Source organism: Eutrigla gurnardus (genome assembly GCF_963514095.1).
Source record: "Eutrigla gurnardus genome assembly, chromosome: 2".
Classification (NCBI taxonomy): Eukaryota; Metazoa; Chordata; class Actinopteri; order Perciformes; family Triglidae; genus Eutrigla; species Eutrigla gurnardus.
The window spans coordinates 29,475,529-29,501,289 of record NC_139916.1 but is presented as its reverse complement, the minus strand read 5'-3'; the positions used below and the strand labels follow the sequence as shown (position 1 = coordinate 29,501,289).

Genomic DNA, 25,761 nt, shown 5'->3' with positions numbered 1-25,761 from the left:
GTCTTTGCTTGGTTCAGTTAATAATTAAAGCTGTTCTTCAAACTTTAATAGCGTTTGATGTCATTTAGTACCAACATGGTGGAATAATTGTCTGTGATAATGTTTATTGGAGAAATTTGTTTAATGGTGACACTATTGAAACACTATGTCATTGAATGCCACGATGAACTGGATCGGCCGAGCTGAACTGGATCAGGTCTGTCTGCAGCCGGTCTGCATTAAACAGCCTGATCTCAGCATGATGACAGACTTCCCAGCACAAAAAGACGGAGACTGGATGAGATGAAGCATTGACTGTTAATCAATCACAACCTCAAAATAAGTCTTTTAACCCGGTGTGTACAGACTTCATGCAGTGGAGCTCTGGGGACTGATGACTGGACTTAAACGTTTTAATATGTATCATATTGAAGTGACATTCCTTCCCACAGTGATGAATCTCTTGTGTTGAACCAGCGAATCAGGAGGAGACAAGAATAACAAAATGGCGTCTGCCGTAGATCCTAGCAGAAGCTAGGATCGCTCTGTGTGGTCTTGTCTGTCCCTGTCTCTGTCTGTCTTGTTGTTTCATGTGGTGGGCATGGCTGGCGGACTCCAGCTCCTCCTGAGTCCTCCCAGTCGGGACTCATTCATCCATGCCTGACCCCCAATTTCCACTGCATACGTCTCCGCTGCGTTGTGTCTCCGCCACGCCAGCGGAGCAGATACGTTTCACTTTAGTCTATGGGTGAATCTCCACCAGGTCCGCTGCGCTGCGTGTCCGCTGCGTCTCAGCTCCGGCAGTCCGCAGCTCTCCGCAACAAATACGGGGGACTTCTATTTCTGGCGGATGCCGACGGATCATATTTCAGTTAACTACGTCACAAAAACGTCAGAATGGGCGGGGCCAGGTACGGAGTCAACAGGTCAGATCTTTACATACCTTTAACTGCAGTCTCGCGCGAACTCCCCGGTCTCGCGACGTCACAGTCGTTCTACCGGACTGCGCCGTGGCGGACTCAAACGCATCCTGTGGGGACTGGCGGACGGCGGACCGAAGCCGGATCGGAGATGCACCACAGCGGAGACGTATGCAGTGGAAATTGGGCGTGAGGCTCATCGCAATCATCTCCACCAGCTTATCTACTCCCTTCCCAACCACTCATCGCCAGATCGTCAACTAGTCTAACCACATTCGTAGCGTTCCTGGTCTCTCTTCTGAAACACGTAATCAGGCTTGTCGTGTTGCTAACACTGTGCTCCTTTTTAGACCCTCTCTCTACTGCGGCCCAGTCTACATGCACCGCCTTGTTCATTGCTACGCCGGCTTGGCCACCGTTCCTGCTCCTCAGCGGGCTACTTCAGCACTGAAGATCTCCACGGGTGGCCTCCCTCAGCAACCAGTCCCTGCTTGCCACGGAGAATAAACTCTTTTTTCACTTCACTACCCTCGTCTGTTGTCGTGCGTTTGGGTCCCCTAGCCTCGGGCCGTCACAACAAGTGACAATTTAAAAAAGAAAGTCTGAAGGAAAATCATTCTAAGTCCTGAAGAAATACATAGAATATAAATAATATCAACGTCTAGGTTCCTGTAAGAAGCGCTGATGTCCAGTGTCCTTGTACTAACAATGTGTGGACTAAGTGAAAACATTTCTGAACATAACACACACACACACACACACACACACACAGTGTCAGATATGAGAATCATCAAACACCATATGCTGAAATGTCAAATGCAGGACAGCAGCCATTTGACCACGGTGGTCTTAATGAGAGGCGACTGTACATACACACACACACACGTAAACATACACACAAACACACATGTACACACATGTTTAGACACACACATGTAAACATACACACAAACACACATACACACATGTTTAGACACAAACACACACACATGTAAACATACACACAAACACACATGTACACACATGTTTAGACACACACACACACACACACACACACACACACATGTAAACATACACACAAACACACGTACACACATGTTTAGACACAAACACACACACATGTAAACATACACACATACACACATGTTTAGACACAAACACACACACACGTAAACATACACACAAACACACATGTACACACATGTTTAGACACACGCACACACATGTAAACATACACACATGTACACACATGTTTAGACACAAACACACACACGTAAAAATACACACAAACACACGTGTACACACATGTTTAGACACACACACATGTAAACATACACACAAACACACATGTACACATGTTTAGATACAAACACACACATAAATATAACATCAGCTCACATTACAGTTTTTTACGATTGTTTACACACTAAAATAACATTTTTCACACAATTTGCGAAATTCTACTCCAAGGAGCAAAACACCTCCACAGATTTGCACAACATTACACACAATGTCCGCTTCACCCTTTTTGCAAAACATTACACACAGGGATTTATAAAACGCTACACACATTTTCACACCTTAGACACAGATAAGGATTGTGAGGTTACTTCCTTGTCATTACAAAGCCCCGGATTGCCAATGACCACACTAATGAACAAATTGGATAATCACATCCACCAAGTGTGGAAGCACACATGTGCTTATTTGAAAACGCAGCACTCAGGTGTGCTATAAAAGGCAGCAGGTGAGTTCACCTGTCTTCAACAAAAATGGAAGGAGCTAGAAGAAGAGTGAGAATGAGAGGGGGAGCTCAAAGAGGAGATGAAGGCGGTAGAGGAAGAGGAGAAGGAGGTAGAGGAGGAGGCCCAGGTAGAGGAAGAGGAGAAGAAGGAGATAGAAGAAGAGGTAGATGAAATAAATACTTGAAATATTTAGTCTGCAGCATCAGTGTTGTGGTTGTGCTTGGTAAGTTTATAGTAGGCCTATTTGTGTACATTCTCCCTATATCTCAAACTAATCATGAAGAATGTTGTGGGTTTGTCACTATTTTTTTGACATCTAAATTATCCCTTACATAACAATGTCTGGCCAAAAATCTAGCACATGCTATTTCCTAAAATTAGTTTTTTTACAAATGTGTTTTTTATTTATCACAGCAGTGTGAAACTGGCTGCAATAGTGTCTGATCATTGAGGACTGTGTTGGTTAAATGAAAACCAATAGCATTTTCACAAATATGTGTATATGTTTTGACTAAAGTGTGTATGTTTTGACTGTGTCATTTTGCAAACAATCTAGGAATTATGCAAATTGAGTTTGGTGTTTGGATAATTGTGATTATATTTTGAAAAAAAGAACCCGGTTTTCAAAATTGCATGTAAACAATTGAAAAAAACTGTAATAAGTCTCCTGAACAACGAAATAGATGGGTTTTCAGACTGAACACTGAGCATGTTACCCTCGTCTCCCCATCGGTACAAAGGCACTAAAGGACATTTCTCTCCTTTAGGAAACTATAACATTTGATTAAATAGCTGGTGTGATGATCAGGTGCAGTAAAGGTGAGTTTACAGATTGCCAAGCGTGAGAACAAAAACATGGATTGTTTATAAGCCCCATGAACATGAACCAAAGCTGAGATTTTCCTTTGAAGGACACGCTCAGAACTTCCAGCCTTCCCTCTGACAAAGATTCCTTTCTTTAGATATAAATCTAGTTGCTTCCTCTTATGTACACACCAATGCCTTCCATATCCATGTGTCTGTGCAGTACATGCCTGCCTTGTTTACAGTCTCTCTCGTGTGGCGGTGCTGCTGTCTGGTGTTTCTGAATGTCAGCTGAGAGAGTGTGTTTATGCTGCAGAGAGGCAGACAGCTGGCAAAGCGTCCGACAACATCCTGACACTTTGACGCAGTGTTGAAACTGGAGTTAGTGTTTTCACTCAGCAAGAACTATGTAAATGCCTTTAAACACATTTTACTGCATGTTGCACAGAAATCGTACCATACCATGACTCAATATTTAAAAGACCAGCCTGTAGGCGTTGGCAGCATCTAGCGGTGAGGTATTATACACTCATAAAAAAAATGAAGGGCCTCATCATCACAGTCTAACTCCAAGTCAGTTAAACTTCAGGGATCAATGTGTCATTTAGGAAGGAGACATGATTGTGAATCAGTTTCAGCTGCTTTGATGCAAACGAAAGTGACAACAGAAGCAATGGAGGCAAATACAAGACAACCTCCAACAAGGTTCTGATGTGGAGGCCACAGACAGTTGAGCTCAAGTCCTCCTTCCTGGAGAACCCTCCTGGTTCTTCTCTAATTCTGGGTTGTGTGTCTTAGATGGAGCTCTTCTGTGTATGAGGTGGAGTGGTTAGAGTTTGAAATAGCTGAAAGGAGCAAGTTTCTTCATGCACACATTTGATCCAGAACTACTTGGTCAATGGTCCATAACCATATCTGTCATGATGCACCAGCCGCCCAGATTCAGTACAACTCTCTGCAACGCTTCTTTTGCCCTGGAGGGCCACTTGAAACGGTAAAGGATTCACTATGTCCAATTAATTTACTCACTGCGCCGTTAATTAAAAAACTCTTATGCAAATCGAGACACGCTCTGTAACTCTGATTAATCTGGAGTTTCCAATCATTATGTAAATATATTAAAATATGTACTCTTGAAGTTGGAAGTGAATCAGAAACTAGGAGGTTCATAACATATTTAGAGAGAACGGCTCCCAAAACAACCGATCCCCACAGAACAAAAAAGAGATTTAATTAAATTAGCCTTAAAATGGCTTCGGCTACAAGAAGAGGAACAAAAGTCCTCCGGGCTGGGAAAACAAATAAACTCACACAGAGAGTCTATCTGTGAATCGAGACTTAAGCTTGTATTGGATGAGACAATCAGATCAGAGATGTGATGACATAAAGCCGTTTATACACAGTTAATATCTGTTTATGTGCTTAAACACCTTCACTGGTTGCAGACTTTGAGGTGAAACTGATTTGGATTCTTTCAGTTTTAGTTTCTTTTCAAGTTTCCTTCCAGCATCATGGCTAACCTACGGCTGGCTACTCTCATACGGCTGTAACAGCGTCATCATGGATCATGTCGACATGGTAACACCCACACCTCAGGTGAACATTGTTAGCACTGTCGGCCTATTTACCATCATTTATAGGTCTTATCCCATTTGTTATTTCTACTAATTGTTTACTCTTCCCCTGGTTTTTTTGACTCTCAGAATACAAGGCGTCACAGTTGAAATCGTCCCCTATAAAATGGGGCAAACCTTTGAGAACGTAAACAGATGTGACAAGCCATCTCCTACCCTGCCATAGGAGCGGTAACAAGTGCAGCAACTTTGCTGCTGGACTAACGTTACATTTCGGGCGTGACGTGGTATCCATGGGGGGGTTTGCAACACCTTCCACTGGTCAGAGCTGCGAGGCTTCACACTACAACGCTCTACATTCCCCTACTCTACATTCTCCTCCTCTACATTCCCCTACTCTACATTCTCCTCCTCTACATTCCCCTCCTCTACATTCCCCTCCTCTACATTCCCCTCCTCTACATTCCCCTCCTCTACATTCCCCTACTCTACATTCTCCTCCTCTACATTCCCCTACTCTACATTCTCCTCCTCTACATTCCCCTCCTCTACATTCCCCTCCTCTACATTCCCCTACTCTACATTCTCCTCCTCTACATTCCCCTCCTCTACATTCCCCTCCTCTACATTCCCCTCCTCTACATTCCCCTACTCTACATTCCCCTCCTCTACACCCTACTCTACATTCTCCTCCTCTACATTCCCCTCCTCTATATTCCCCTACTCTACACTCCCCTCCTCTACATTCCCCTCCTCTACATTCCCCTGCTCTACATTCCCCTGCTCTACATTCCCCTCCGCTACATTCCCCTACTCTACATTCCCCTCCTCTACACCCTACTCTACATTCTTCTCCTCTACATTCCCCTACTCTACATTCCCCCCCTCTACATTCCCCTACTCTACATTCCCCTCCTCTACACCCTACTCTACATTCTCCTCCTCTACATTCCCCTCCTCTATATTCCCCTACTCTACACTCCCCTACTCTACATTCCCCTACTCTACATTCCCCTGCTCTACATTCCCCTCCTCTACATTCCCCTACTCTACATTCCCCTACTCTACATTCCCCTACTCTTCCATATGCACTCGTTACATGCAGAGTGTAACAGGAAGTCAACAAAACCACTTAGTTAGTTTACTGACTAACGAGTCACGTGACTCTAGACAACAATGATTAAATTTGACACGGGACACTAAGAGTAGTCTCCTGGGTTAAAGTCCTGTGTATGTTTGACCCATCCAACTCCCCTCCCCTCCCTGTGTGGCCTAGCTCTCTATGCCAAATCTGTTGCTCTACCCATAATGCAACTGGTGGCTGATGTCACATACAAACGCGTTAAATGCGCGTTGGTGTCAGACGCTGAGGAAACTGGCATTAGATGCCTTGAGAGTTAACGAGTTAAAATGCAACATGGAAATATGTGAAATGTGGAACTGCAATGTTGGCTAGCTCGGGACATTGACCTACTAACTTTCATGTCTCATATTACATTGAAACAATATGAAACTCTGATAAAACAATGTTATCATAACTTCTAAACCTTTATTTATGAAAAATACTTTAATAAAGCTTTGGAGTGTGCCTGTGAAAACAGGAGGGACACATCACCCTCGTCCTCTATCACAGTTTGTATTGTTGACACTGTTAGCTGCCAGCCACCGGCTCAGGCATCGCCATGTTGAGAGCCATTTAGAAGCAATCAAAAGGGTCCCAATCTGTTTGATCATGAAACCTGAAGCTGGTCTAACTATAACTTGAACTATATTTCTAGATACAATATGACACCTAAATAAGCTAATACCTTCCACTTTTAAAGCAATCTGGTCTCCTACATATTACATTCCCATATACTGTGATGAATATGGTCATTTAACATATTTCCTCTTTCTAATAATTTCCATGAACACAGGACTTAATTCATAAGAATGCTGTTTGTGTCCTGTATGAAACCAGAAGTGGACTTATTTTAATTTACGTCCGTGAACATAAACCATGAAATTCTACATAACATACTTTGTTTTGTGCATTTCTTTTGAATCAATTCACAATGTTAACAACATGTTTAAAACTGCGACCATAATCCGAAAGAAAATTACCCTCTAAATGTAATTGAGAATACAGTTTATTGTATTGTATTGTAGTTTGTTGCAGAGAGGGTTGTTTAAAGGGATTTGCTGCAGTGTACAGCATCTGAAACAGACTGTGTCCAGCACAGTGTTCACTTATTTATTTATTAATTAATTAATTTATGTATATACATTCTGCTTGGAGCCCTGTGATAGACTGGCGACCTGTCCAGGGTGTACCCTGTCTTCGCCCAATGACAGCTGGGATCGGCTCCAGCCCCCCCGCGACCCTGAATACAGGATAAGCGGTAGACAATGGATGGATGGATGGATGGATGGATGGACAATCTGCTTGGTTTCATGCTGACTCCCTCTTTTACCAGTTCTCTCATGTTTAACTTCCTAAAGTCTTACAAGTTGAACAGGTAGCTGATCGTTTTGATGTATAATAGCTAATATGTGATGCTACTGTGTCACATGGAGGACAGAAAAGGGGTTGTAAAATTTAGAAAGAGAAATTAATGTTTGTACACATAACAAGAGATTAAGGAGACATCAGTGTAATGTGTTGTAATTAGGTGCAATATTGCTTTAGGCCCCTAAAGAGCAAAATGTTTCATTCAATGTGAGTCATAATGAATCTCCATTGTGGCCCCAGAGGTTGTAGAGACGATGTAACTTGTATTATGCTTGCTGCAGTCTCAGAGGTGGTTAAACTTACCCTCTGTTGGTGACGATGGCTTTCTTCAAGTGGATGTAGCTGGCTGGGAAAACTCCCTGGAGAGACAGAGACAGAGACAACATTAACACCACCATCTCTTCTACAGACAATAATGAGGAGAACCTGTACAAAGTCACCTGCTCCACAAACGTTTCTGGAAAATTAGGCACCCAGCTCGGGATTTCAGTTTTGGTTCAGTTTACTTTTGACAGCCTGACACCATTCAGACAGTGGCTAATTGGTGACATTTTAATTGCATTTAAAAGCGCTATATCCATCCAATTTAAATTTTTGTGCTGTTAATGTGTTTTATTTTATTTGCAGAAGTGATTTGCCCAATTTTAATTAGGATTATTGAAGCCTTTACACATGGGGGGCGTCACGGCGTGAAAATGCAATATTTACGCCTGCGCAGGAGCGATGTGAATTTGAAACAGTTGCAACACTTTCCAATAAAAGGTTTGAATAGATTCTTGTAGGCAGAGGACCAACCAACTATCAGGATCATAGATGTAGAACGCTATATGTGACATTACGTCACAAATCATGGGAAAACCGTCTGCCATCAATCACCGCTAATAAAAAACAACTGGTTTTCAGCTGCATCTAACTGGTTTACGAAAAGGACCAGAGCGACCAGGGAGGCTGGCATCACGGTCCACATGTCAGTATAGATAAAACTACAGTTTGTGAACTAGCTAACTTTAGCTTCCAAGTGTACCAAGTCTCTACCAGCAGTCACAGAGATAAACAGATACATTATATTTAGAAAAAAATGTTTGACTCAAAGGTAACACTAACATCACACACCAACACACAAGTTAGACACTTTTGATCTTTACAGTTTGAATCATTTCAGTGACTTCACACAAATCAATATTTTCTTTTAAGGAAAATGTTTATTTTACCCCAATGAGAAACCAGGATCCACAACATGGTCTAGAAGTGTGGCCCTTATTTCATCAGCAGTTACAGCTCTTGGCGTTATAAGAATTTTGTATAACCTCATGTCTTAAAGTTTCCTTAGTTCAGGTTACAGCTTTATGTGTTGAACTGTTTATTACTTTAGTATCCCCATGGCTGACCTAAATGTTATCAGAGGCCTGGTAGTCATGATGTCTAGTTCTGCACAAAGATTATCTACCAGTGATGCATTATCTCCTGTGCCTTTAAAAGACTCAAGTCACAACAGTAATTTGAGCACTGCCTCTGTAGCATCCTCACACGTTGTTGCATTGTAACTGCTCCTCTTGTACAAGATTAAAGTCAGACGTCGACTTTACTTATGTCTCTGATCTCCTCCTTGGGTGAATTTATTCTTTTACGGGAAAATTATTTTAACACTTGGTCTAACCTGTCTCCCTCTACCAACCTGTCTCCCTCCCACTCTTCTCCCTCTACCAACCTGTCTCCCTGCCACTCTTCTCCCTCCACCAACCTGTCTCCCTGCCACTCTTCTCCCTCCATCAAGCTGTCTCTCTTCTCCCTCCACCAACCTGTCTTTCCTTGTATCTCCATGTGTTCACTAACTCATTTAAACCAAACACCTGCTGAGGTTTTCAGCTGAAGATCATCAGTGTTTAAAGTCATCAGGCTGAAATCATCCTGTGTTGAATGTGAGGTTAACAGTTTAGACAGCGGTGTGTTAACATGTGAACAAAGTGCTGTAAATCCACAGAGATGTGCAGGTTGTGGTTAAAGTCAGGAGAGAAGTGTGGAGAGTTTATAAACTGTGTTCCAACAGTGAAAAGGAGCTTGCTCCACATGAACTGCTGCTTTGCAGACTTTGTTAGAGTTTTACACATGGAGCTGCAAAAAACTGTAAACCTGGACCCATGTAAGATGGCCGCCATACGGTTTCATCCTGGAACAGCGAGTCGTTAGAACAAGTCCCATTGACTGATTTATATCTATGAGCAGGATCCTATTGACCCAGTATCATGTCCACAACTGTTCACTACAATTGCATGACCACGATTACCATCTTTGAATTTGACAAACATTGCATGTGTCATTCATGGCACAATTCAAACGACAAATTAAAATGTATCTCTCACCATTGGCAACGATGCATATTTTTTCAAAGATAAGGTGGGTTAAGGGGATGGGCATGGGGACCAGCCTCTCTATTTGTCTTCTAATTTCAACTTCCCATAATGCATTGGATATGAGAAGCAGCGTGATCAATCATTCCTTTCTGTTTTTTTTTCTCCTGATGCTAGCACAACGCAGTCCTGCATAAGTGACAGGAAATGGAATGATACATTCTCATTCTTGCTAGAATGCTACTTGATGAGTGAGCGGATCACACAAACCATGAGGTTTTATATATATATATAATATATATATATATATATATATATATATATAATACATATACTGTATGTATATATATAATATATCCTCAATCGACCTGTTGACCTTGCAGCCGTGCAGCTGGAGTTAGTAAACTTATTTAATGAATATTTGATTGAATGTAAAGCGCCCTCCACTGCTCCCCAACCTGTAACATGCACAGACAGAACAAGCTGAATACATGTAGAGAAGACTAGCTGCCCTGAACACCACTGCTACAAGACATGCACGCATCAATAATTCATGTGAGCTACTGTGGAGCAGCTTGCATGGCAGGCAGGTCGCTTCATCCGTTTCAATACGACACAATAACAACTCTCTGCAGGTAAAGTAGATTAATACTTTCTCTTTATGGAAAATATATGTTGTTTTGAAAGCAGGGATGTAAAATGATAATACACACAGACTATGACCTATTTATTCTCCTCACTTCTATCTTACTGGGTAGCAGCGTTGAAGCTTATTTCCAGCACCATGTGTTTATTAAAATCATAGCGGGTGGATCTGTCATGTGGAGATGGTACCAATTATCTATATTGTAACAAGTGATTTAATACACTGAGTACAAAGGTGCTGTAAATGAACTATAAAACACCCATACGTTGTTTTTATGCAAATTATACTCATTTATTGATGTTATGATAACTGTATAAAATTATTTACATGGTTTTATCATGTCTGCATCGTTTACATAATTCATATTAATGTTTCGTTTTCAAATATGTATGATGAACATAACAACCCTAGTGGACATTAAAAGAGGCAGAACACATTGGCTGAAATATGTCTATCATCTGACAACGATTTATCTAAACTCTCAGGCATCTCAGGTAGGTTTTGTTGTCTAAACCTAACGTTGGTTTCGTTGTCTGTTTGTGTGTGTGTGTGTGTGTGTGTGTTTGTGTGTTTGTGTGTCTGTGTGTGTGTGTGTGTGTCTGTGTGTGTGTGTGTTTGTGTGTTTGTGTGTGTGTGTCTGTGTGTGTGTGTGTGTGTGTGTGTCTGTATGTGCATGTGTGTGTGTGTGTGTGTGTATGTGTGGGTGTGTGTGTGTGTGTGTGCAGATGAATGTCCTATTGTACTCTGAAAGCTGGCCCTGCGGCGGTTAGCAGAGAAAGCCTGTCTGTGCCATCGTGCATAATAACCCTCCCGTCGACTGAGATGTCAGAAGACCTTTTGGGGTCAAACACGGCATAATAAAACACAGGGGAGCACTTCCCTCCGTTATTCAAGTGTGGGTGTATTTTTAGAAGAGACGAAGAGGGCGTTGGAAAGACAGACAGAGAGAGCGAGAGAGAGAGAGAGAGCAATAAAGACAGGAAGGAATGAGAACAATTATGCTAAGGAGAAATAGAGTAAGTGTGGGTGGCCATGCATTTGACAGCAGTGGTTGAGAGGTGGCAGCTCGGCCTCCTGAGAGAATCGCTCAATAACCTGCCAGCCAGAACCACAAACACACACAGTGTGGAAGACGTCCTCTCAACGGCTGCATCTTTAACACTCACAGCTTTCATGTTCATACATAATACATGTTTCAACTTTGATGACACCAAAGAACAAACATGAATACATCCAAGTAGATTTACCTCACACTAAACGCAAAGCGAAGTTTGACTACGGGACCATATGTTTTTATTTTCACGTCACTTGCGCTAGACGCACTGAAGAGGAGGCGGGGCCAGGGGCAGACTGGCCATCGGACATACCAGGCATTTTCCCGGTGGGCTGACGTGCTTTTTAGGCTGACCATCGACACTTTCTTTTTGTCCGGCCCATGAACCGGCCCATAAAAGTGGTAGATCGCTGGCCCATTGTCTTTTCAATTGACACTGGCCAGGCCCAAAACACTTTAGTCAAGTAGGAGTTGGTATACATATTCAGGGGAGCGCAAAGACGGGTGGTATTTGTGATCTTATGTGGTGGGCCGGTCCGATTTTTGGTCCCAGTCCATCCCTGGGTGGGGCTGGAGGCTAGGCCTCAATTCTCACTTGGTAGAGTTAGCACCCCATGTCCTCACTCGAACCCGGGTTTGAGTCCGACTGGTGGCCCTTTGCTGCGTGTCATCCCCCTCTCTCCCCCTTTCACTCTATTCCTGTCCTCCCTGAATAAAGGCAAAAGGGCCAAAAGATAATTCTGAAAAAAATGCAAGCAAACAACTTTTAAAATACTTGTTTTCTGAATGGAGTCTGGTTGATGGGTGCTAGGCTATGCTAACATTGTAGCTGCTCCATCAACACTCCAAATAAGGTCATCTAGACATAAATACAGCAGAGACCTTGTTGTTTGGACCACAGACAGTCTCTGGTTTCTCCACATAGTCTGGTCTGGTCTCTGGACTAATGTGAGCTACTATCTAGACCTCTGGGGGACCACAGACAGTCTCTGGTTTCTCCACATGGTCTGGTCTGGTGTTTGGACTAATGTGAGCCACTATCTAGACCTCTGGGGGACCACAGACACAGGAGACAACATTTGTTACCTCCATTTCTTCACTGGACCACATAAGTCCAGTTCTGAGGTGTTTACATTGGCTTCCTGTCTGTCCAAGAATTTACTTCAAATTACTCCTGTTGGTTTATAAAGCAGTGAATGCTTTATAGGATTATTAACCATCCAGACCAGTCAGGTGGTCTGGTTCAGGTCTGCTTTCAACCCAGAGACTCAAAACTGAACTTACTAAAATATACCGATTGGGCAAAATAGCGGCTGGTCAAGAAGCTTATTAGCCGAAGCACATGGCGTTGTTTCAATGATAACAGAGGTTTAGTTGGGTGTGTCTTTCTCCGATCGCTTATACTGGTTCAATCTTGGATTTGTCATACTGCAGATGTTTTTACTTTGTATTTCTTTTTCTATTCCAGCATTTGAACCAACCTGGAAACACTGCAGCATGTTGTCTTTACAGTAATCCAGAATGAAGGCTTTCCCGTTTGCTGTTGCCTTTTATTAAATCCTTTCTGACACTGAACTTTCATTCATCTATACATGTGTTATTCTACTTAAGCTGGTTTTTATTTCCTATTTTTGACTTTTTATTGACTGAGTTTATTTTTATTTAAATGTCCTTTTATAATGTTTCCTTTTCACTTCGTCTTTTGACTTCTGCTGTTTTATTTAAAGTTCTTTGAATTGACATGTTGCTGAAATGTGCTATAGACATCCAACTTGCCTTTCAATAATGAACAGGGCACACACACGCACACAAACACACACATGCACACACAGAGCACATCTTGTTCCTGTCTGCTGTGACAACGGATGGTTGTTAACAGGTCAGTGCATCCAGAACACCTCAGGCTGCTCTCTGATGCTACCTGCCTCAAAGTGTGTGTGTGTGTGTGTGAGTGTGTGTGTGTGTGAGTGTGTGTGTGTGTGTGTGTGTGTGTGTGTGTGTGTGTGTGTGTGTGTGTGTGTGAGTGTGAGTGTGTGTGTGTGCGTGTGTGTGTGTGTGTGTGTGTGTGTGTGTGTGTGTGTGTGTGTGAGTGTGTGTGTGTGTGTGTGTGTGTGTGTGTGTGTGTGTGTGTGTGTGTGTGTGTGTGTGTGTGAGTGTGTGAGTGTGTGTGTGTGTCTGTGTGTGTTGGACCGGAGGTCGTCAGCGTGTTGTGTTGGTCCCTAATTAAGCTGATGGCGTTGAAGCAACGGTTCACCTAAAAAAGGTCATCTTGTTACAGGAGAGAGAGAGGAGAAGAGAGGAAGATGAGCTGAGAGAGAGAAGAGAGAGGAACGAGGCTGCATTAAAAAGGCTGTCCGCCCACAAATAAGACCATCAGCTGCTAACATGCAATGTCACCTAGATTTGACCCGTGTTTTCAGTCTCTTCCAGGGGCCAATCACATGTCACGTGTTCCTCTACATGCAGCCGAAGAACATGAGAGTAACACTGGATATGTTTGCTATGGCAACAGCAGCACATGGGCATGCTGGTCACTACCAGAGGTTCACTACATTTTTGTCTTACTTTGTTTTGTTGTATGACAGAATACACTCGTCGACATCGGAGAAGGAAGTGTGGAGTTGGGATGAAGAGCAGCCTCGACGGTCAGCTTCCACGGCCGGAGTCTGTATTCGTTTACTATTGGTGTCAAAAATAGCATTTTCCTGCTTCCTCCTGTTGGGGGCAGCCTTGGGTCCGATTTTAAAAATGTGTTTACAGTAAAAACTGTTAATATATATTTGTGTAAATATTCTAGAATTGCAATTCAGAAATCAGTTCCTGTAATGTTTTTATTTGCTGTACGGATGCAGCTCTCACCTGTTTGTTCGGTGGACAACACTATTGTTTGCAGATTGGGTTGCACCCTCAACTGCTGTGCAGACTGTCGTTAGAGTTTTACACATAGCTGCAGTTCAAAGCACAACTGTGTCCATGTGTGTGTGTGTGTGTGTGTGTGTGCACCTGTTTATGCAAACAATATTGGCTTAAAAGTCCCATTTATGTGATTATAGTACTTGATAACAGTTTAATGCAACATCTCAGGACTCAGTCCAGACGAGTCCATCATGTTTAACTGAAGTGAGAGAGACAACTTTAATGTGGGCTCCATTCCCCCGCCGCCGTAAATTATTCAACATCTGCAACATTCAGTCCGTCCGTCTTAATGAGAGTTCGACTCCTCTGACCTTCAAGAGAATGCTCTTTGTCTTTCCTGCTGAGTAAAAGTTCCTCACTGATGCATATCTGTGTGTAGAGAGGGGATTATTTTAGGAAATCCTATTTCACATGAGTTTCATTCTTAACGGGAGAAAAACATTTAACATAGATATCAGACATCATGAAACTTCCCCAGTTCATTACCGACATCATTTTTTTTGTAAATGTTCTGTTTAAACATGCAAATCATGCATTATCTTATCAAGCTGCTAATTTGCAGACATTACTGGGACAGAAATCTGAATTGATGGAAAAACATTAAAAAACAACTACTAGATATCATCACAAAATGTCCTGAGTTGATCACTGACATTAAGACTATTATCTTTGTGTGTTTTCCTGAAATGTTATGTTTCAATATGTGAATGAGGCATTCTCCAATAGCATTTAGACAAAGTACTAAATATAAGCATGTTTTGCCTGCAGTTTTTCCCTTTAAATATACAAAATCAATTAAAAGTGAAAAGCAAACTCCTCAAACTCAACGGCAACAGTCGTATTTCTCATTTTTATTCTCAATAGTCATTTTTATTCACCTTTGTCAAAAGTCTAGTGTCGTTCTGAAGGATGCTTGGAGAGCAAACAGATTTTTCCTATAACATTAATTCTCATCAGGGTATAAAACTGTAATGAGTCATAAATTCCTCATATGCATCAGACCAATAAAACTGTTTTAATAAAAGCTTCCAATAGGATGAGCCACGTCTCAACTCAAGGTGACCCTCTGCAGGAAACTGGATGTTAAAATATATATATGGATATGATAAGAAAAATGTGGAACAAAACCCCAAACAGACTAACTGCTTCCGTCCACTGGTTAACGGTTTAACTCTGTGTTTTTGGAAGCAGACGATCCCCCTAAATGTGTCGTCTCTCTGAGGAAAGGCTCTTCCACGGCTGCTTTGAAACTACAAATTGGGGGAATTGTGTGAAACTGCATCAAGAGAATCTAACGATGGATAATAAGCTGAAGGGTGATTATTTGTGAATAACTACTACTGTCAGAACGATTGTGAATGTAAGAATGTTTTATTTTCAGTCACCGAGATAAAGGACAGTGTATTCAAATCGTACACTTACGTACACACTTAGCTATTTGGCCTTTTCTAGTTCTTTAAAATAGAATAGAGTAAGAGCAGACACATAGATGAAAGACGATTCATACAACAATAGCAGCAGCTGCATCACTTCCTGCCATGTTGGTGGATTACCTATCATTTTTTTGAGAGTGAATGATATTGATGACCCTTGGGATAAAGGACATTTTAAATGTGTCTTTAGTTGCCAGAGGGACTCTGAAGCGCCTTCCAGAGCTCAGAAGCTCAAACTGGCAGAAGAGAGGATAAAAGCAATCTGCCAGGATGCTCCTCGCTTTCTTCTTCCTCCTTTCTGTGTTGAGTTGTATCAAAGACTTTTGGGATCTGCCAACTACTTTACTTGCCATTGACACAATTCTTCATCCTTATTTTTGCTCTCTTTCTTTCTTTTATATAAACAAAACAAAAGCAATCAATGCAAAACCCAAGACTCAAGATCAGCATTTTGTCCATCGTCAACTTGTATTTCTTGTATCCTGTGAAGGAAGTGACCATATTCAAACTGAAGAGGAGCGACAGGTGGATGTGATGAACACAGGCACTGGATGCTGGAAGAACAACTGATATTGCTGCTGCACTGAGGAATTTATTGCACCACTCGACATTTACAGGCTGGTCTCAGCCTGTAAAGAGAATGATTGTTGATGGTTCCCACATGACGAAACTACGTTGTGAATTATATTTAAATGGCAAATGTCTTCTGTCATGGATTAAGTTTGCTCTCGACGTATCAGAGAGTCGTTTCAAACAGGTCCGTAGAAGTCCATGTAGAGAGCAGCTCTAGATAGTGGATGGGTCAAAACAGAATGCAGGACTTTCACCCAGGAGACTGCTGTGCATGTCCCGTGTGAAGTATTTATGCATTTTCTTTCAATTCCATGGTGATTTTAATCCAACCAAGATGTTTTTACAAAACCTCACCAAGAACTGTTGGACACATGACACCCATCAATTTGTGTGTGGACTATGGTTTTTGAAGCGATCTTGGATTTGACCATGGTTGGACTACAAAGGAGCGACAAGTGGATCTGATAAACGCAAGCAGCACCACGAGCAACAACCCTACTGGATCTGGATCCATCTGGATTCTGGTGTGAAGCTGTTAACAAAGTTAGCTTCATAATTCAAGGTCAACTTTACAGCTAAGTCATCTTTTTAGCTACCGGTAACTGCATTGGATAGGATCAGCAGGTAGCCCCGCTCCTAAAGCATCCTCTGCTTTCTGGTCTGTTGGACTCTAAATGGACCATAATGTACTAAATGGACATCATGCTGGATTGAAGAAGACTTGAAACTAGAGATTGAGACCATAAACTCATATTTACAGTGTTTACTGAGAAAATAACTGTTTAAAGACTTTCACCGAGCTGAACCACATGAATTCTCAGTATCTGTCCAAAAAAGAAAACGGTTTCAGGTTCAGGACAGGGACAGATTTGACATAAACTACAAGCTCAAATATTCCCGATTAGTCACAGTGTTAATGCCCCATCTTACATCAGACAGGCACAACTGGTTCAGGAACACATGGTGCTGCAAATGAACTCACCTGCTTAAGTCTGTCCGTGCTCTCGACGGGTTTGTGTATAATCTTAAAACTGAGAGACAGCAGCAAGGTATTAAAAGACAGTTTCAGTTCAGGAGCAGGGCATGGACTGTGAGGGGAACCTAAAGTCACAGCACAGCATGAAGAGGGATAGATCTCCACTCAAAAAGACAGTGGGCGGTGACCACTTAGTCATGGTGGAGAATTTAGGCCGTATGATATTAAAAAACACTTTAAAGATCGCCGTATTGAGCTGAAAGCACTTATGAGCTCTTATCCAAATCACCGGAGCACCAACGGCACAAAAGTTCACGCGGTAGTTGAAAACATTAGCAGAATGCGTCGTGGTTAATGTGTTGGTTTCTCCTTCTTTAGCTCATTTAGCATGCTCATCTCCACCCGACCTTTGGCTCCAGTGGGTGCGATACAGCAGCTCGTCATGTATCAATACGCATGGAGGTCGGCGAGTTAAGAGCTGCACGAGAATGATTTTGTGTGTAAAATCAAACTGTTTTTCCTATCGTGTCATAAAGGTCAGAGGTCGTTATCGTCTTTTGCACTTCGTTTTACTTCTTACTCTAGTTCCCTCTCCGTTTTAACGCTGTTCAGTAATAACACTGTTTTTTCAGTTTTTTTTATTCCACCGGCTTTGGATAATTTATTGTCTTTCAGTTCTGCTTTGTTTCTTTCTTCTTGTGTTTTGTCCTTCTATTGACCATGACCATCTATTCTCTTCTGTTGCATTCTGCCATGTTCAAACCAGAACAACGATGGTGATATTCTCACATCATCTAGTCTGCTCTATAATCTGCGTTTAAACTACAACTTGGTTCATAACGACAAGAAGAGTCATAAAGAAGTATCCACATCCTGTTGCCTGGTCTCCTAAACATTACCACAACCACGTAACAAAACTGCATTATCCTAGAGAAACATATTTTCTCCTGGATTAAGTTGTGCCATTACACTCCTGATACAGTGTAGCAAGAGAGGGGGAGCTACCAAGAGAGAGAGGGAAATACTAAGAGAGAGAGGAAACTGCCAAAGAGAGAGGGAACTACCAAAGAGAGAGGGAACTACCAAAAGAGAGCAGAAACTACCAAGAGAGAAGAAACTGCCAAAGAGAGAGGAAACTACCAAGAGAGAGGGAACTACCAAAGAGAGAAGGAACTGCCAAAGAGAGAGGAAACTACCAAGAGAGAGGGAACTACCAAAGAGAGAAGGAACTGCCAAAGAGAGAGGAAACTACCAAGAGAGAGGGAACTACCAAAGAGAGAAGGAACTGCCAAAGAGAGAGAAAACTACCGAGAGAGAGAGGGAAATACCAAAAAGAGAGGGAACTGCCAAAGAGAGAGGAAACTACCAAGAGAGAGAGGGAACTACCAAAAAGAGAGGGAACTACCAAAAAGAATTAAAACTACCAAGAGAGAGGAAACTACCAAGAGAGAGGGAACTACCAAGAGACAGGAAACTACCAAAGAGAGAGGGAACTACCAAAGATAATTAAAACTACCAAGAGAGAGGAAACTACCAAGAGAGAGAGAGGGAACCACCAAAGAGAGAGGGAACTACCAAGAGAGAGAAAACTACCAAGAGAGAGGGAACTACCAAAGATAATTAAAACTACCAAGAGAGAGGAAACTACCAAGAGAGAGGAAACTACCAAGAGAGAGGGAACTACCAAGAGAGAGGGAACTACCAAAGAGAGAAGGAACTGCCAAAGAGAGAGGAAACTACCAAGAGAGAGGGAACTACCAAAGAGAGAAGGAACTGCCAAAGAGAGAGAAAACTACCGAGAGAGAGAGGGAAATACCAAAAAGAGAGGGAACTGCCAAAGAGAGAGGAAACTACCAAGAGAGAGAGGGAACTACCAAAAAGAGAGGGAACTACCAAAAAGAATTAAAACTACCAAGAGAGAGGAAACTACCAAGAGAGAGGGAACTACCAAGAGACAGGAAACTACCAAAGAGAGAGGGAACTACCAAAGATAATTAAAACTACCAAGAGAGAGGAAACTACCAAGAGAGAGAGAGGGAACCACCAAAGAGAGAGGGAACTACCAAGAGAGAGAAAACTACCAAGAGAGAGGGAACTACCAAAGATAATTAAAACTACCAAGAGAGAGGAAACTACCAAGAGAGAGGAAACTACCAAGAGAGAGGGAACTACCAAGGGAGAGGAAACTACCAAGAGAGAGAGGGAACTGCCAAAAAGAGAGGGAACTGCCAAAGAGAATTAAAACTACCAAGAGAGAGGAAACTACCAAGAGAGAGGGAACTACCAAAAAGAGAGGGAACTACCAAAGAGAATTAAAACTACCAAGAGAGAGGAAACTACCAAGAGAGAGGGAACTACCAAAGAGAGAGGGAACTACCAAGAGAGAGGAAACTACCAAAGAGAGAGGAAACTACCAAGAGAGAGGAAACTACCAAGAGAGAGGGAACTACCAAAGAGAGAAGGAACTGCCAAAGAGAGAGAAAACTACCAAGAGAGAGAGAGGGAAATACCAAAAAGAGAGGGAACTGCCAAGAGAGAGAGGGAACTACCAAAAAGAGAGGGAACTACCAAAGAGAATTAAAACTACCAAGAGAGAGGAAACTACCAAAGAGAGAGGGAACTACCAAGAGAGAGGAAACTACCAAAGAGAGAGGGAACTACCAAGAGAGAGGGAAAGAGAGAGGGAACTACCAAAGAGGGAGGGAACTACCAAGTAACATTAAATAAGAGAGCAGCTTGAGTAGAAGATGTTAGAGAGTCGTCTATATTTGTAGATATCACTTATATAACTTTTTCCGATACACTCCACATTTCTGACAAGTAAAGTACATAAATACAATAAAGAGCAAATGCAGGAAAGATGGAAACAATGATGCAGTAATGAACAAGTGATTATTAGGACAGCGTAATCTTCTAATCTGTCTTTTTACTTTGTAATATTATTGAGAATCAGTGTAGATTTGTTTTTCCCAACCTATGAAAAGGCTTAAGTGGTTTGTTTTTCACAAATGCTTGCATTGGAACGTTTCAATTTAATCTAAAGTTGTTCATATTTGTGTTAATCTTTTAGCCTCTACTGACCCCTGTGAATACAGATGGTGCTTGATGCCACAGAAGTGATTATGTTCACATAATAAAAATAGATTTCAAATATCACACAAACTATGAACTCATAAACAAAAATACCTGCAAAACCTAACACTTAAACATCTTCTCACATGGAGAATGACTTCCTGCAGTATGAATGTATACATGTATAAAAGTAAAAACATTTTATTTCTCAAATCTTGCACTAAAAGTCGAATGTCTGTCTTGAACGTTGAGTAAAGACGCAGTTGGGATATCAAACATAGATCAAGTCGCAGTGAAACAGAAGTGTCTTTTCTGTACTGTGAGAACTTCATAGTTAGACAAAATATCTGAGTGGTGAACGTGTCACAGGAGGGAATCACAGCTGATTGGGCTGCTAAAAAGTGGGCGGGTTTATAATGTAGCATGATATGGAGCTACAGAGGACTGTGACTTAGGACTGTGACTTCACACACACCTAATTGTAGCTAAAAGTTGAAGAACATAAAAAAATGTCTAGATTAAAATATTAATACATTTTTTTGTAGTGCAGAATATGACTAAATATGATAAAATTATTATTTTTTATTTAATCTCCCCAACAAAACCATATTAGCATATGTTTTATTCAAAATGTTGACATAATCTCAGTGTGCTAATGAATTATGGATGCTATTGGACATTCATTTGGATTCTGAATGATTTTACTTGACAATCAGCTGTGCAATGAGAGTAAACCAGTGGAATTAAAAAAAAACTACTATGCGGTTTAAATATTTCAGATTATACTCAATAGTCTAAATCTTTGCTATGGAGCGGCCTGTATTAATGACAGGTTGAGATAAAAAATAATTCACAATAAATTAATCGTGGTGAATTTCCATTATCGGGATAATCGAGATTATCATCACAAGTGAAAAAGATGGCTAGCATCTACAGGATACAAAAATATTTTTTTTCAAACGTATTTATCCTTTATTCAGGCAGGGAGACCTTACGACATTTTGTATGTGTGTCTTATCTGTGATGCAATAAAAATACTTGGTTCATAACTAGAGGTGGGAGAAATGATCAATTCTATGATGCATCACGATGCTATGTTAGTTCCACTAAAGTCTTTAATCGATTATTCTTATTTTTTATATAATATATTTATATATTTTTGGGGCAATGTAACACATCAACTGTATCATACAAATAGGAATTGGTTTGAAAGATTTGAAGGAACATTTCTCATTATATTTAAATCCAAAATAGAGATGAATCGTGATGCATTGAGGATCGTTTAATCAAATGGAATCAAATGTAATCGTGAGGTGACGATTTCCACAACTATTCCTAACTAAACGTAGTGTTTCCAGTATGTTAAGTGCCACACAAGTTCAGTTAATGTTGACGTCGAGGTCTGGCAGAGCAGAACATGAGAGTGATGAGCCAAACAGCGCTGATGAACCAAGTTCAAATGAAGCGATGACTGGCACCGCTGTGTGTGTTTGTTTCTGACACTCTCATCTGATTGGTCTAATCTCTGCTGGAAGGTGACTGGACAGGCTGAACTGAGCCAAGCACACTCTTATTAAGGCTGCATGTGTGTGCCTTTACACCTGGCACAGACAGGTGTGTGTTCACTTTGGCAGAGTAGATCAGACACACACACACACGCCCTTAGTTGTCCTGCTGTGGGAGGAACATCAATGACCAACACAGCACTTTGAGAAACAATCACAAATGTATCTACTGCTTTGTGTACTTTGACACAAACTTCTTTATTAGATTGTCATGTTAGCTTTAGGAAGATTGTCATGATTGGACTTACAAAACGATTGTAAATTTACAAATTTACAGCTAAACGAAGTGATGTGGTGGAGACTCACTAGACTCTCTGTTTAGCTTCATACTGCAGATGCTGAAAAATGATGATTCAACATGTTTGTTCATCAGGTTATTGTTGCAGCTGTCCGGCTTATTAGGATCAATGGTGAGAGGTTAAGGTCATGTTGCTGCAGTGGTGTGGGGCGGTTTTATCAGAGTAATGACTACAATATCGGACCCGATACTGGAAACTGTGCATCCCTACTCATTAAAATTCCCTTGGCAGAGTTGTCGGGCTGAGCATCACAAAAAATCCATGTCCATTCATGACTTCATTCATGACATTTGATGAGCTGCCATGAGGTTTGCAGCGACACCAGAGAAACAGTTACAGACAAACGAAGCAGGTCTCTTTTCGCTCGGTTCAGCCGTCGGGAAGGATGCTGCCTCAGGACACAACTTACAGGTTTATCTGTCGGAAATACAGTGATACATACATACACTCATGCTAAATGAACGTCGGTGTCAGACGCCAAGGAGAGCTGATTATCTGACACCTCGGCAGTGAGACCCAGTTGGTTAGTCACACAAAAATATGACAGGACTCCTGCAGACTGAATGAGTGCAGAATATCTGAGAAAAAGCTAAACACGTATCTTAACAGTCAGTCAGCAGTATGAGGGAGCGAAGAATATTCTGCACACACATTGTCTGTTTGATAGCAATGGAAATTAAAAATGTATGAGCTGTATTATTAAAATACCTTTCCTGCTTCATGTGAACCTCTGCAGGGTCTATTCACATCGGTGGGTCCTCGCTCGCCCCTGGTATGAACTAACTGTTATATAGTATTACAAACTATTGTAGCCTGGTTATGATCATCCTTACTCTGCCTCCCTCCCTCTTCCTCCTCACAATTCTCCTGCATTAGCTCAGTGGGAAAACTTCCAATAGCCCAATGGCTACACAGCACCTACGACCTCTAAAAACCCAGCTTACATGTTTTGGTGACCTACGTTGTGCCAGACCAGAGCTGTAGTTTACTGATCGATTTCACACAAAACAATATGACGACAAACTTTGACACTTTGGCAATGAGAATGATGAATAAATTATTTTAAATTGACAAAAATGAAATGTGAATTTCATGGTACAATTTAATTTGAATTAAAAAAAATATTTTTCTCTCTCTGTTGACTATACAGTACATATTTTTTCCAAAAGGTCCCATGGTCCACTAGAAGGGGTGGGACTTAGCCTCTCAATTACCCCAAACACTCAAAAATCATTCATCAGTTTCATTGTAAACTAATGCAATCCCATAGAACAACCGGCCATAAAACAAACTGAATTTATCTCCATGGAGCCGTAGTTACTGTTGTACTGGATCGGTTCCTATAACGCTGACAGTTGAATGCAAAGGACTCTCTCGGCATTGAGGCTCTCACTCACTGAGTCCAGGTCCATAGACCTCACAGTGTGATCGTCTATAGTGCTGCAGGACTAGAGATGAGTCGGAGCAGGACGTGGTCTCCTGAAGGGGGGACACAGCGATTTGTTTCGACCAGTGAGCTTATTGTGGCGGCAACCAGGTGATTAAGGTGGAACTAATGGGATTGGGCCGATGCCCCACTGCTGGGACAGAGAGAGAGCCGGCGCTCATACACACATTTAGACACACAACACGATAATAGTGCAAAGATGGGAGACCATCCTGTGGCATGCGAGTGGGTGTAATTATGTGTTGGTTGTTTCACATGACACAATCAAACGCATCTGAACCTCTCTCTCTGTACGCTGTACACACACACACACACACACACACACCTTGCAAAAATCTTATGACATGTTCACAGCAAACACAAAGCAAACTTTTCAAGTACCACGATTTCACACAGTTAATGCAAATCAGCTACAATGTTAGCATAGCCTAGCATCCATCAATCCAGACTCCATTCAGAAAACAAGCATCTTAAAAGTAGCTAGCTTGTCGTCTTGCAGACAGACCTAACAAAGATCACCATCATTATGGAGTTGTTTTGGTTTTATCTGTTCATTGCGATTAAATCACAGCTGAATACTTCATATCATCTACTTTTCTTCTTGTAGATCCAGTGAATCCAGCTAGGTGAAATCCACCGAGCACCTCTGGATGATGTCATGAACCCAGACAGGATGGTGTTTGGTTCCCTGGTGGATCTGGGACTTCAACATGTAAAAGAAGCAATAGTGGTGACTTCAGCCATGATGGAGGAAACCTGACTGGTGTCTATGTGGAGGTAAGCCCTGCTTACTACTTGCGCAAGTAATGCAAGGGTGAAATCTACTTCCTGTTTGGTGCGAATACAGCATTACTCTGTCAGTGTTGACACAGATACTCAAGGTGAATTTACTCTGTAAATGTCTCCTCTGTAAATGTCTCCTCTGTAAATGTCTCCTCTGTGCAGCTACGAAACCTGAATTGTGTTGTTAAATCTCCTTGTTACACAATCCTCATGAGGCAAGTTACTGCGTCAGATGTCGTCAAGCAGGTTTCAGTACAAAATTGTAAAACGTGACTCAGATTTCATCACAATAATGACGACAGATCATGCAACATGCGTCTGGAATCAAATGTTCGGCGGGTGTTCCTTAAAAACACTGTTCTGAGGATTTTCTACCCTTGAGTTCGTCGCCTCCTTCGTGGCCTTTGATCCGTCTGAAGCTCAGTAAATGTGAGAACTGGAGGTTTAAAAGACGACGGTGTGGAGCCTTGCTCTTTTGGGCTTCGGTGGCTGTTGCAACATAAGTGAAAGAGCGTTTGTGTGTTGATACTAGTGTAGCTGAACTCTCAACATCCCTGATATTTGATTTGCATGAGGAGTCCTGAGCTTCAACTTTTCTTTTCTGATTATCCCTGCTGTGCTGCATCCCATTGCCCTTGCTGTGACCTACAGATATGGATGGCAGTGCGCCGCCCACGGCCAAGCTGCTACGCTGGTCCGCAGTGAGTCAAGGTTTTCTCTGGAGAAGCCTTAGAAGCTCTCAACGACGTCTGATTCTCACTTGCAAGCTTCACTGTATACAACATCTTACTCTTATTTCAAGTGTACCGACTTAAACATGTGCTCTAAGAGCCTCATACATTATGGAAAAGCTTGTCTGCTTGTGTACACATGCAAAAGTGTTCAATATCAACCATTAGCACAACTTAAAGATGCAACATCAAATACCCAACCGCAACAAACAGATACTGCAACTATAGTGCTGAGTCATCCGTTATAAATACAAAGAAAAGTACTCACTAACAGCAGGACAACATTCATCCAAACTCTTCTTTTTATCATTTATTTATGCAGGGAGACCTTTAGATTTATTATAAGCTTATTTAAGATTGTTTATTTATTTGTTCTATTCTTATTCTTAGTCAAATATAAAGTGC

The 25,761-nt window shown here is 41.7% G+C and overlaps 1 protein-coding gene across 7 annotated transcripts in view; it reads right to left on the bottom strand.

Moving 5' to 3' along the window:
- LOC311023379 (dedicator of cytokinesis protein 3-like) overlaps window positions 1-25,761 on the bottom strand; it is a 229,237-nt gene that overhangs the window by 97,509 nt on the left and 105,967 nt on the right. For all 7 annotated transcript variants that reach the window (XM_084025179.1, XM_084025180.1, XM_084025178.1 and 4 more), the window contains exon 4: window positions 7,817-7,872. In XM_084025179.1, coding sequence (XP_083881305.1) covers window positions 7,817-7,872 — 56 coding nt within the window. The remainder of the gene's footprint in view (window positions 1-7,816; window positions 7,873-25,761) is intronic.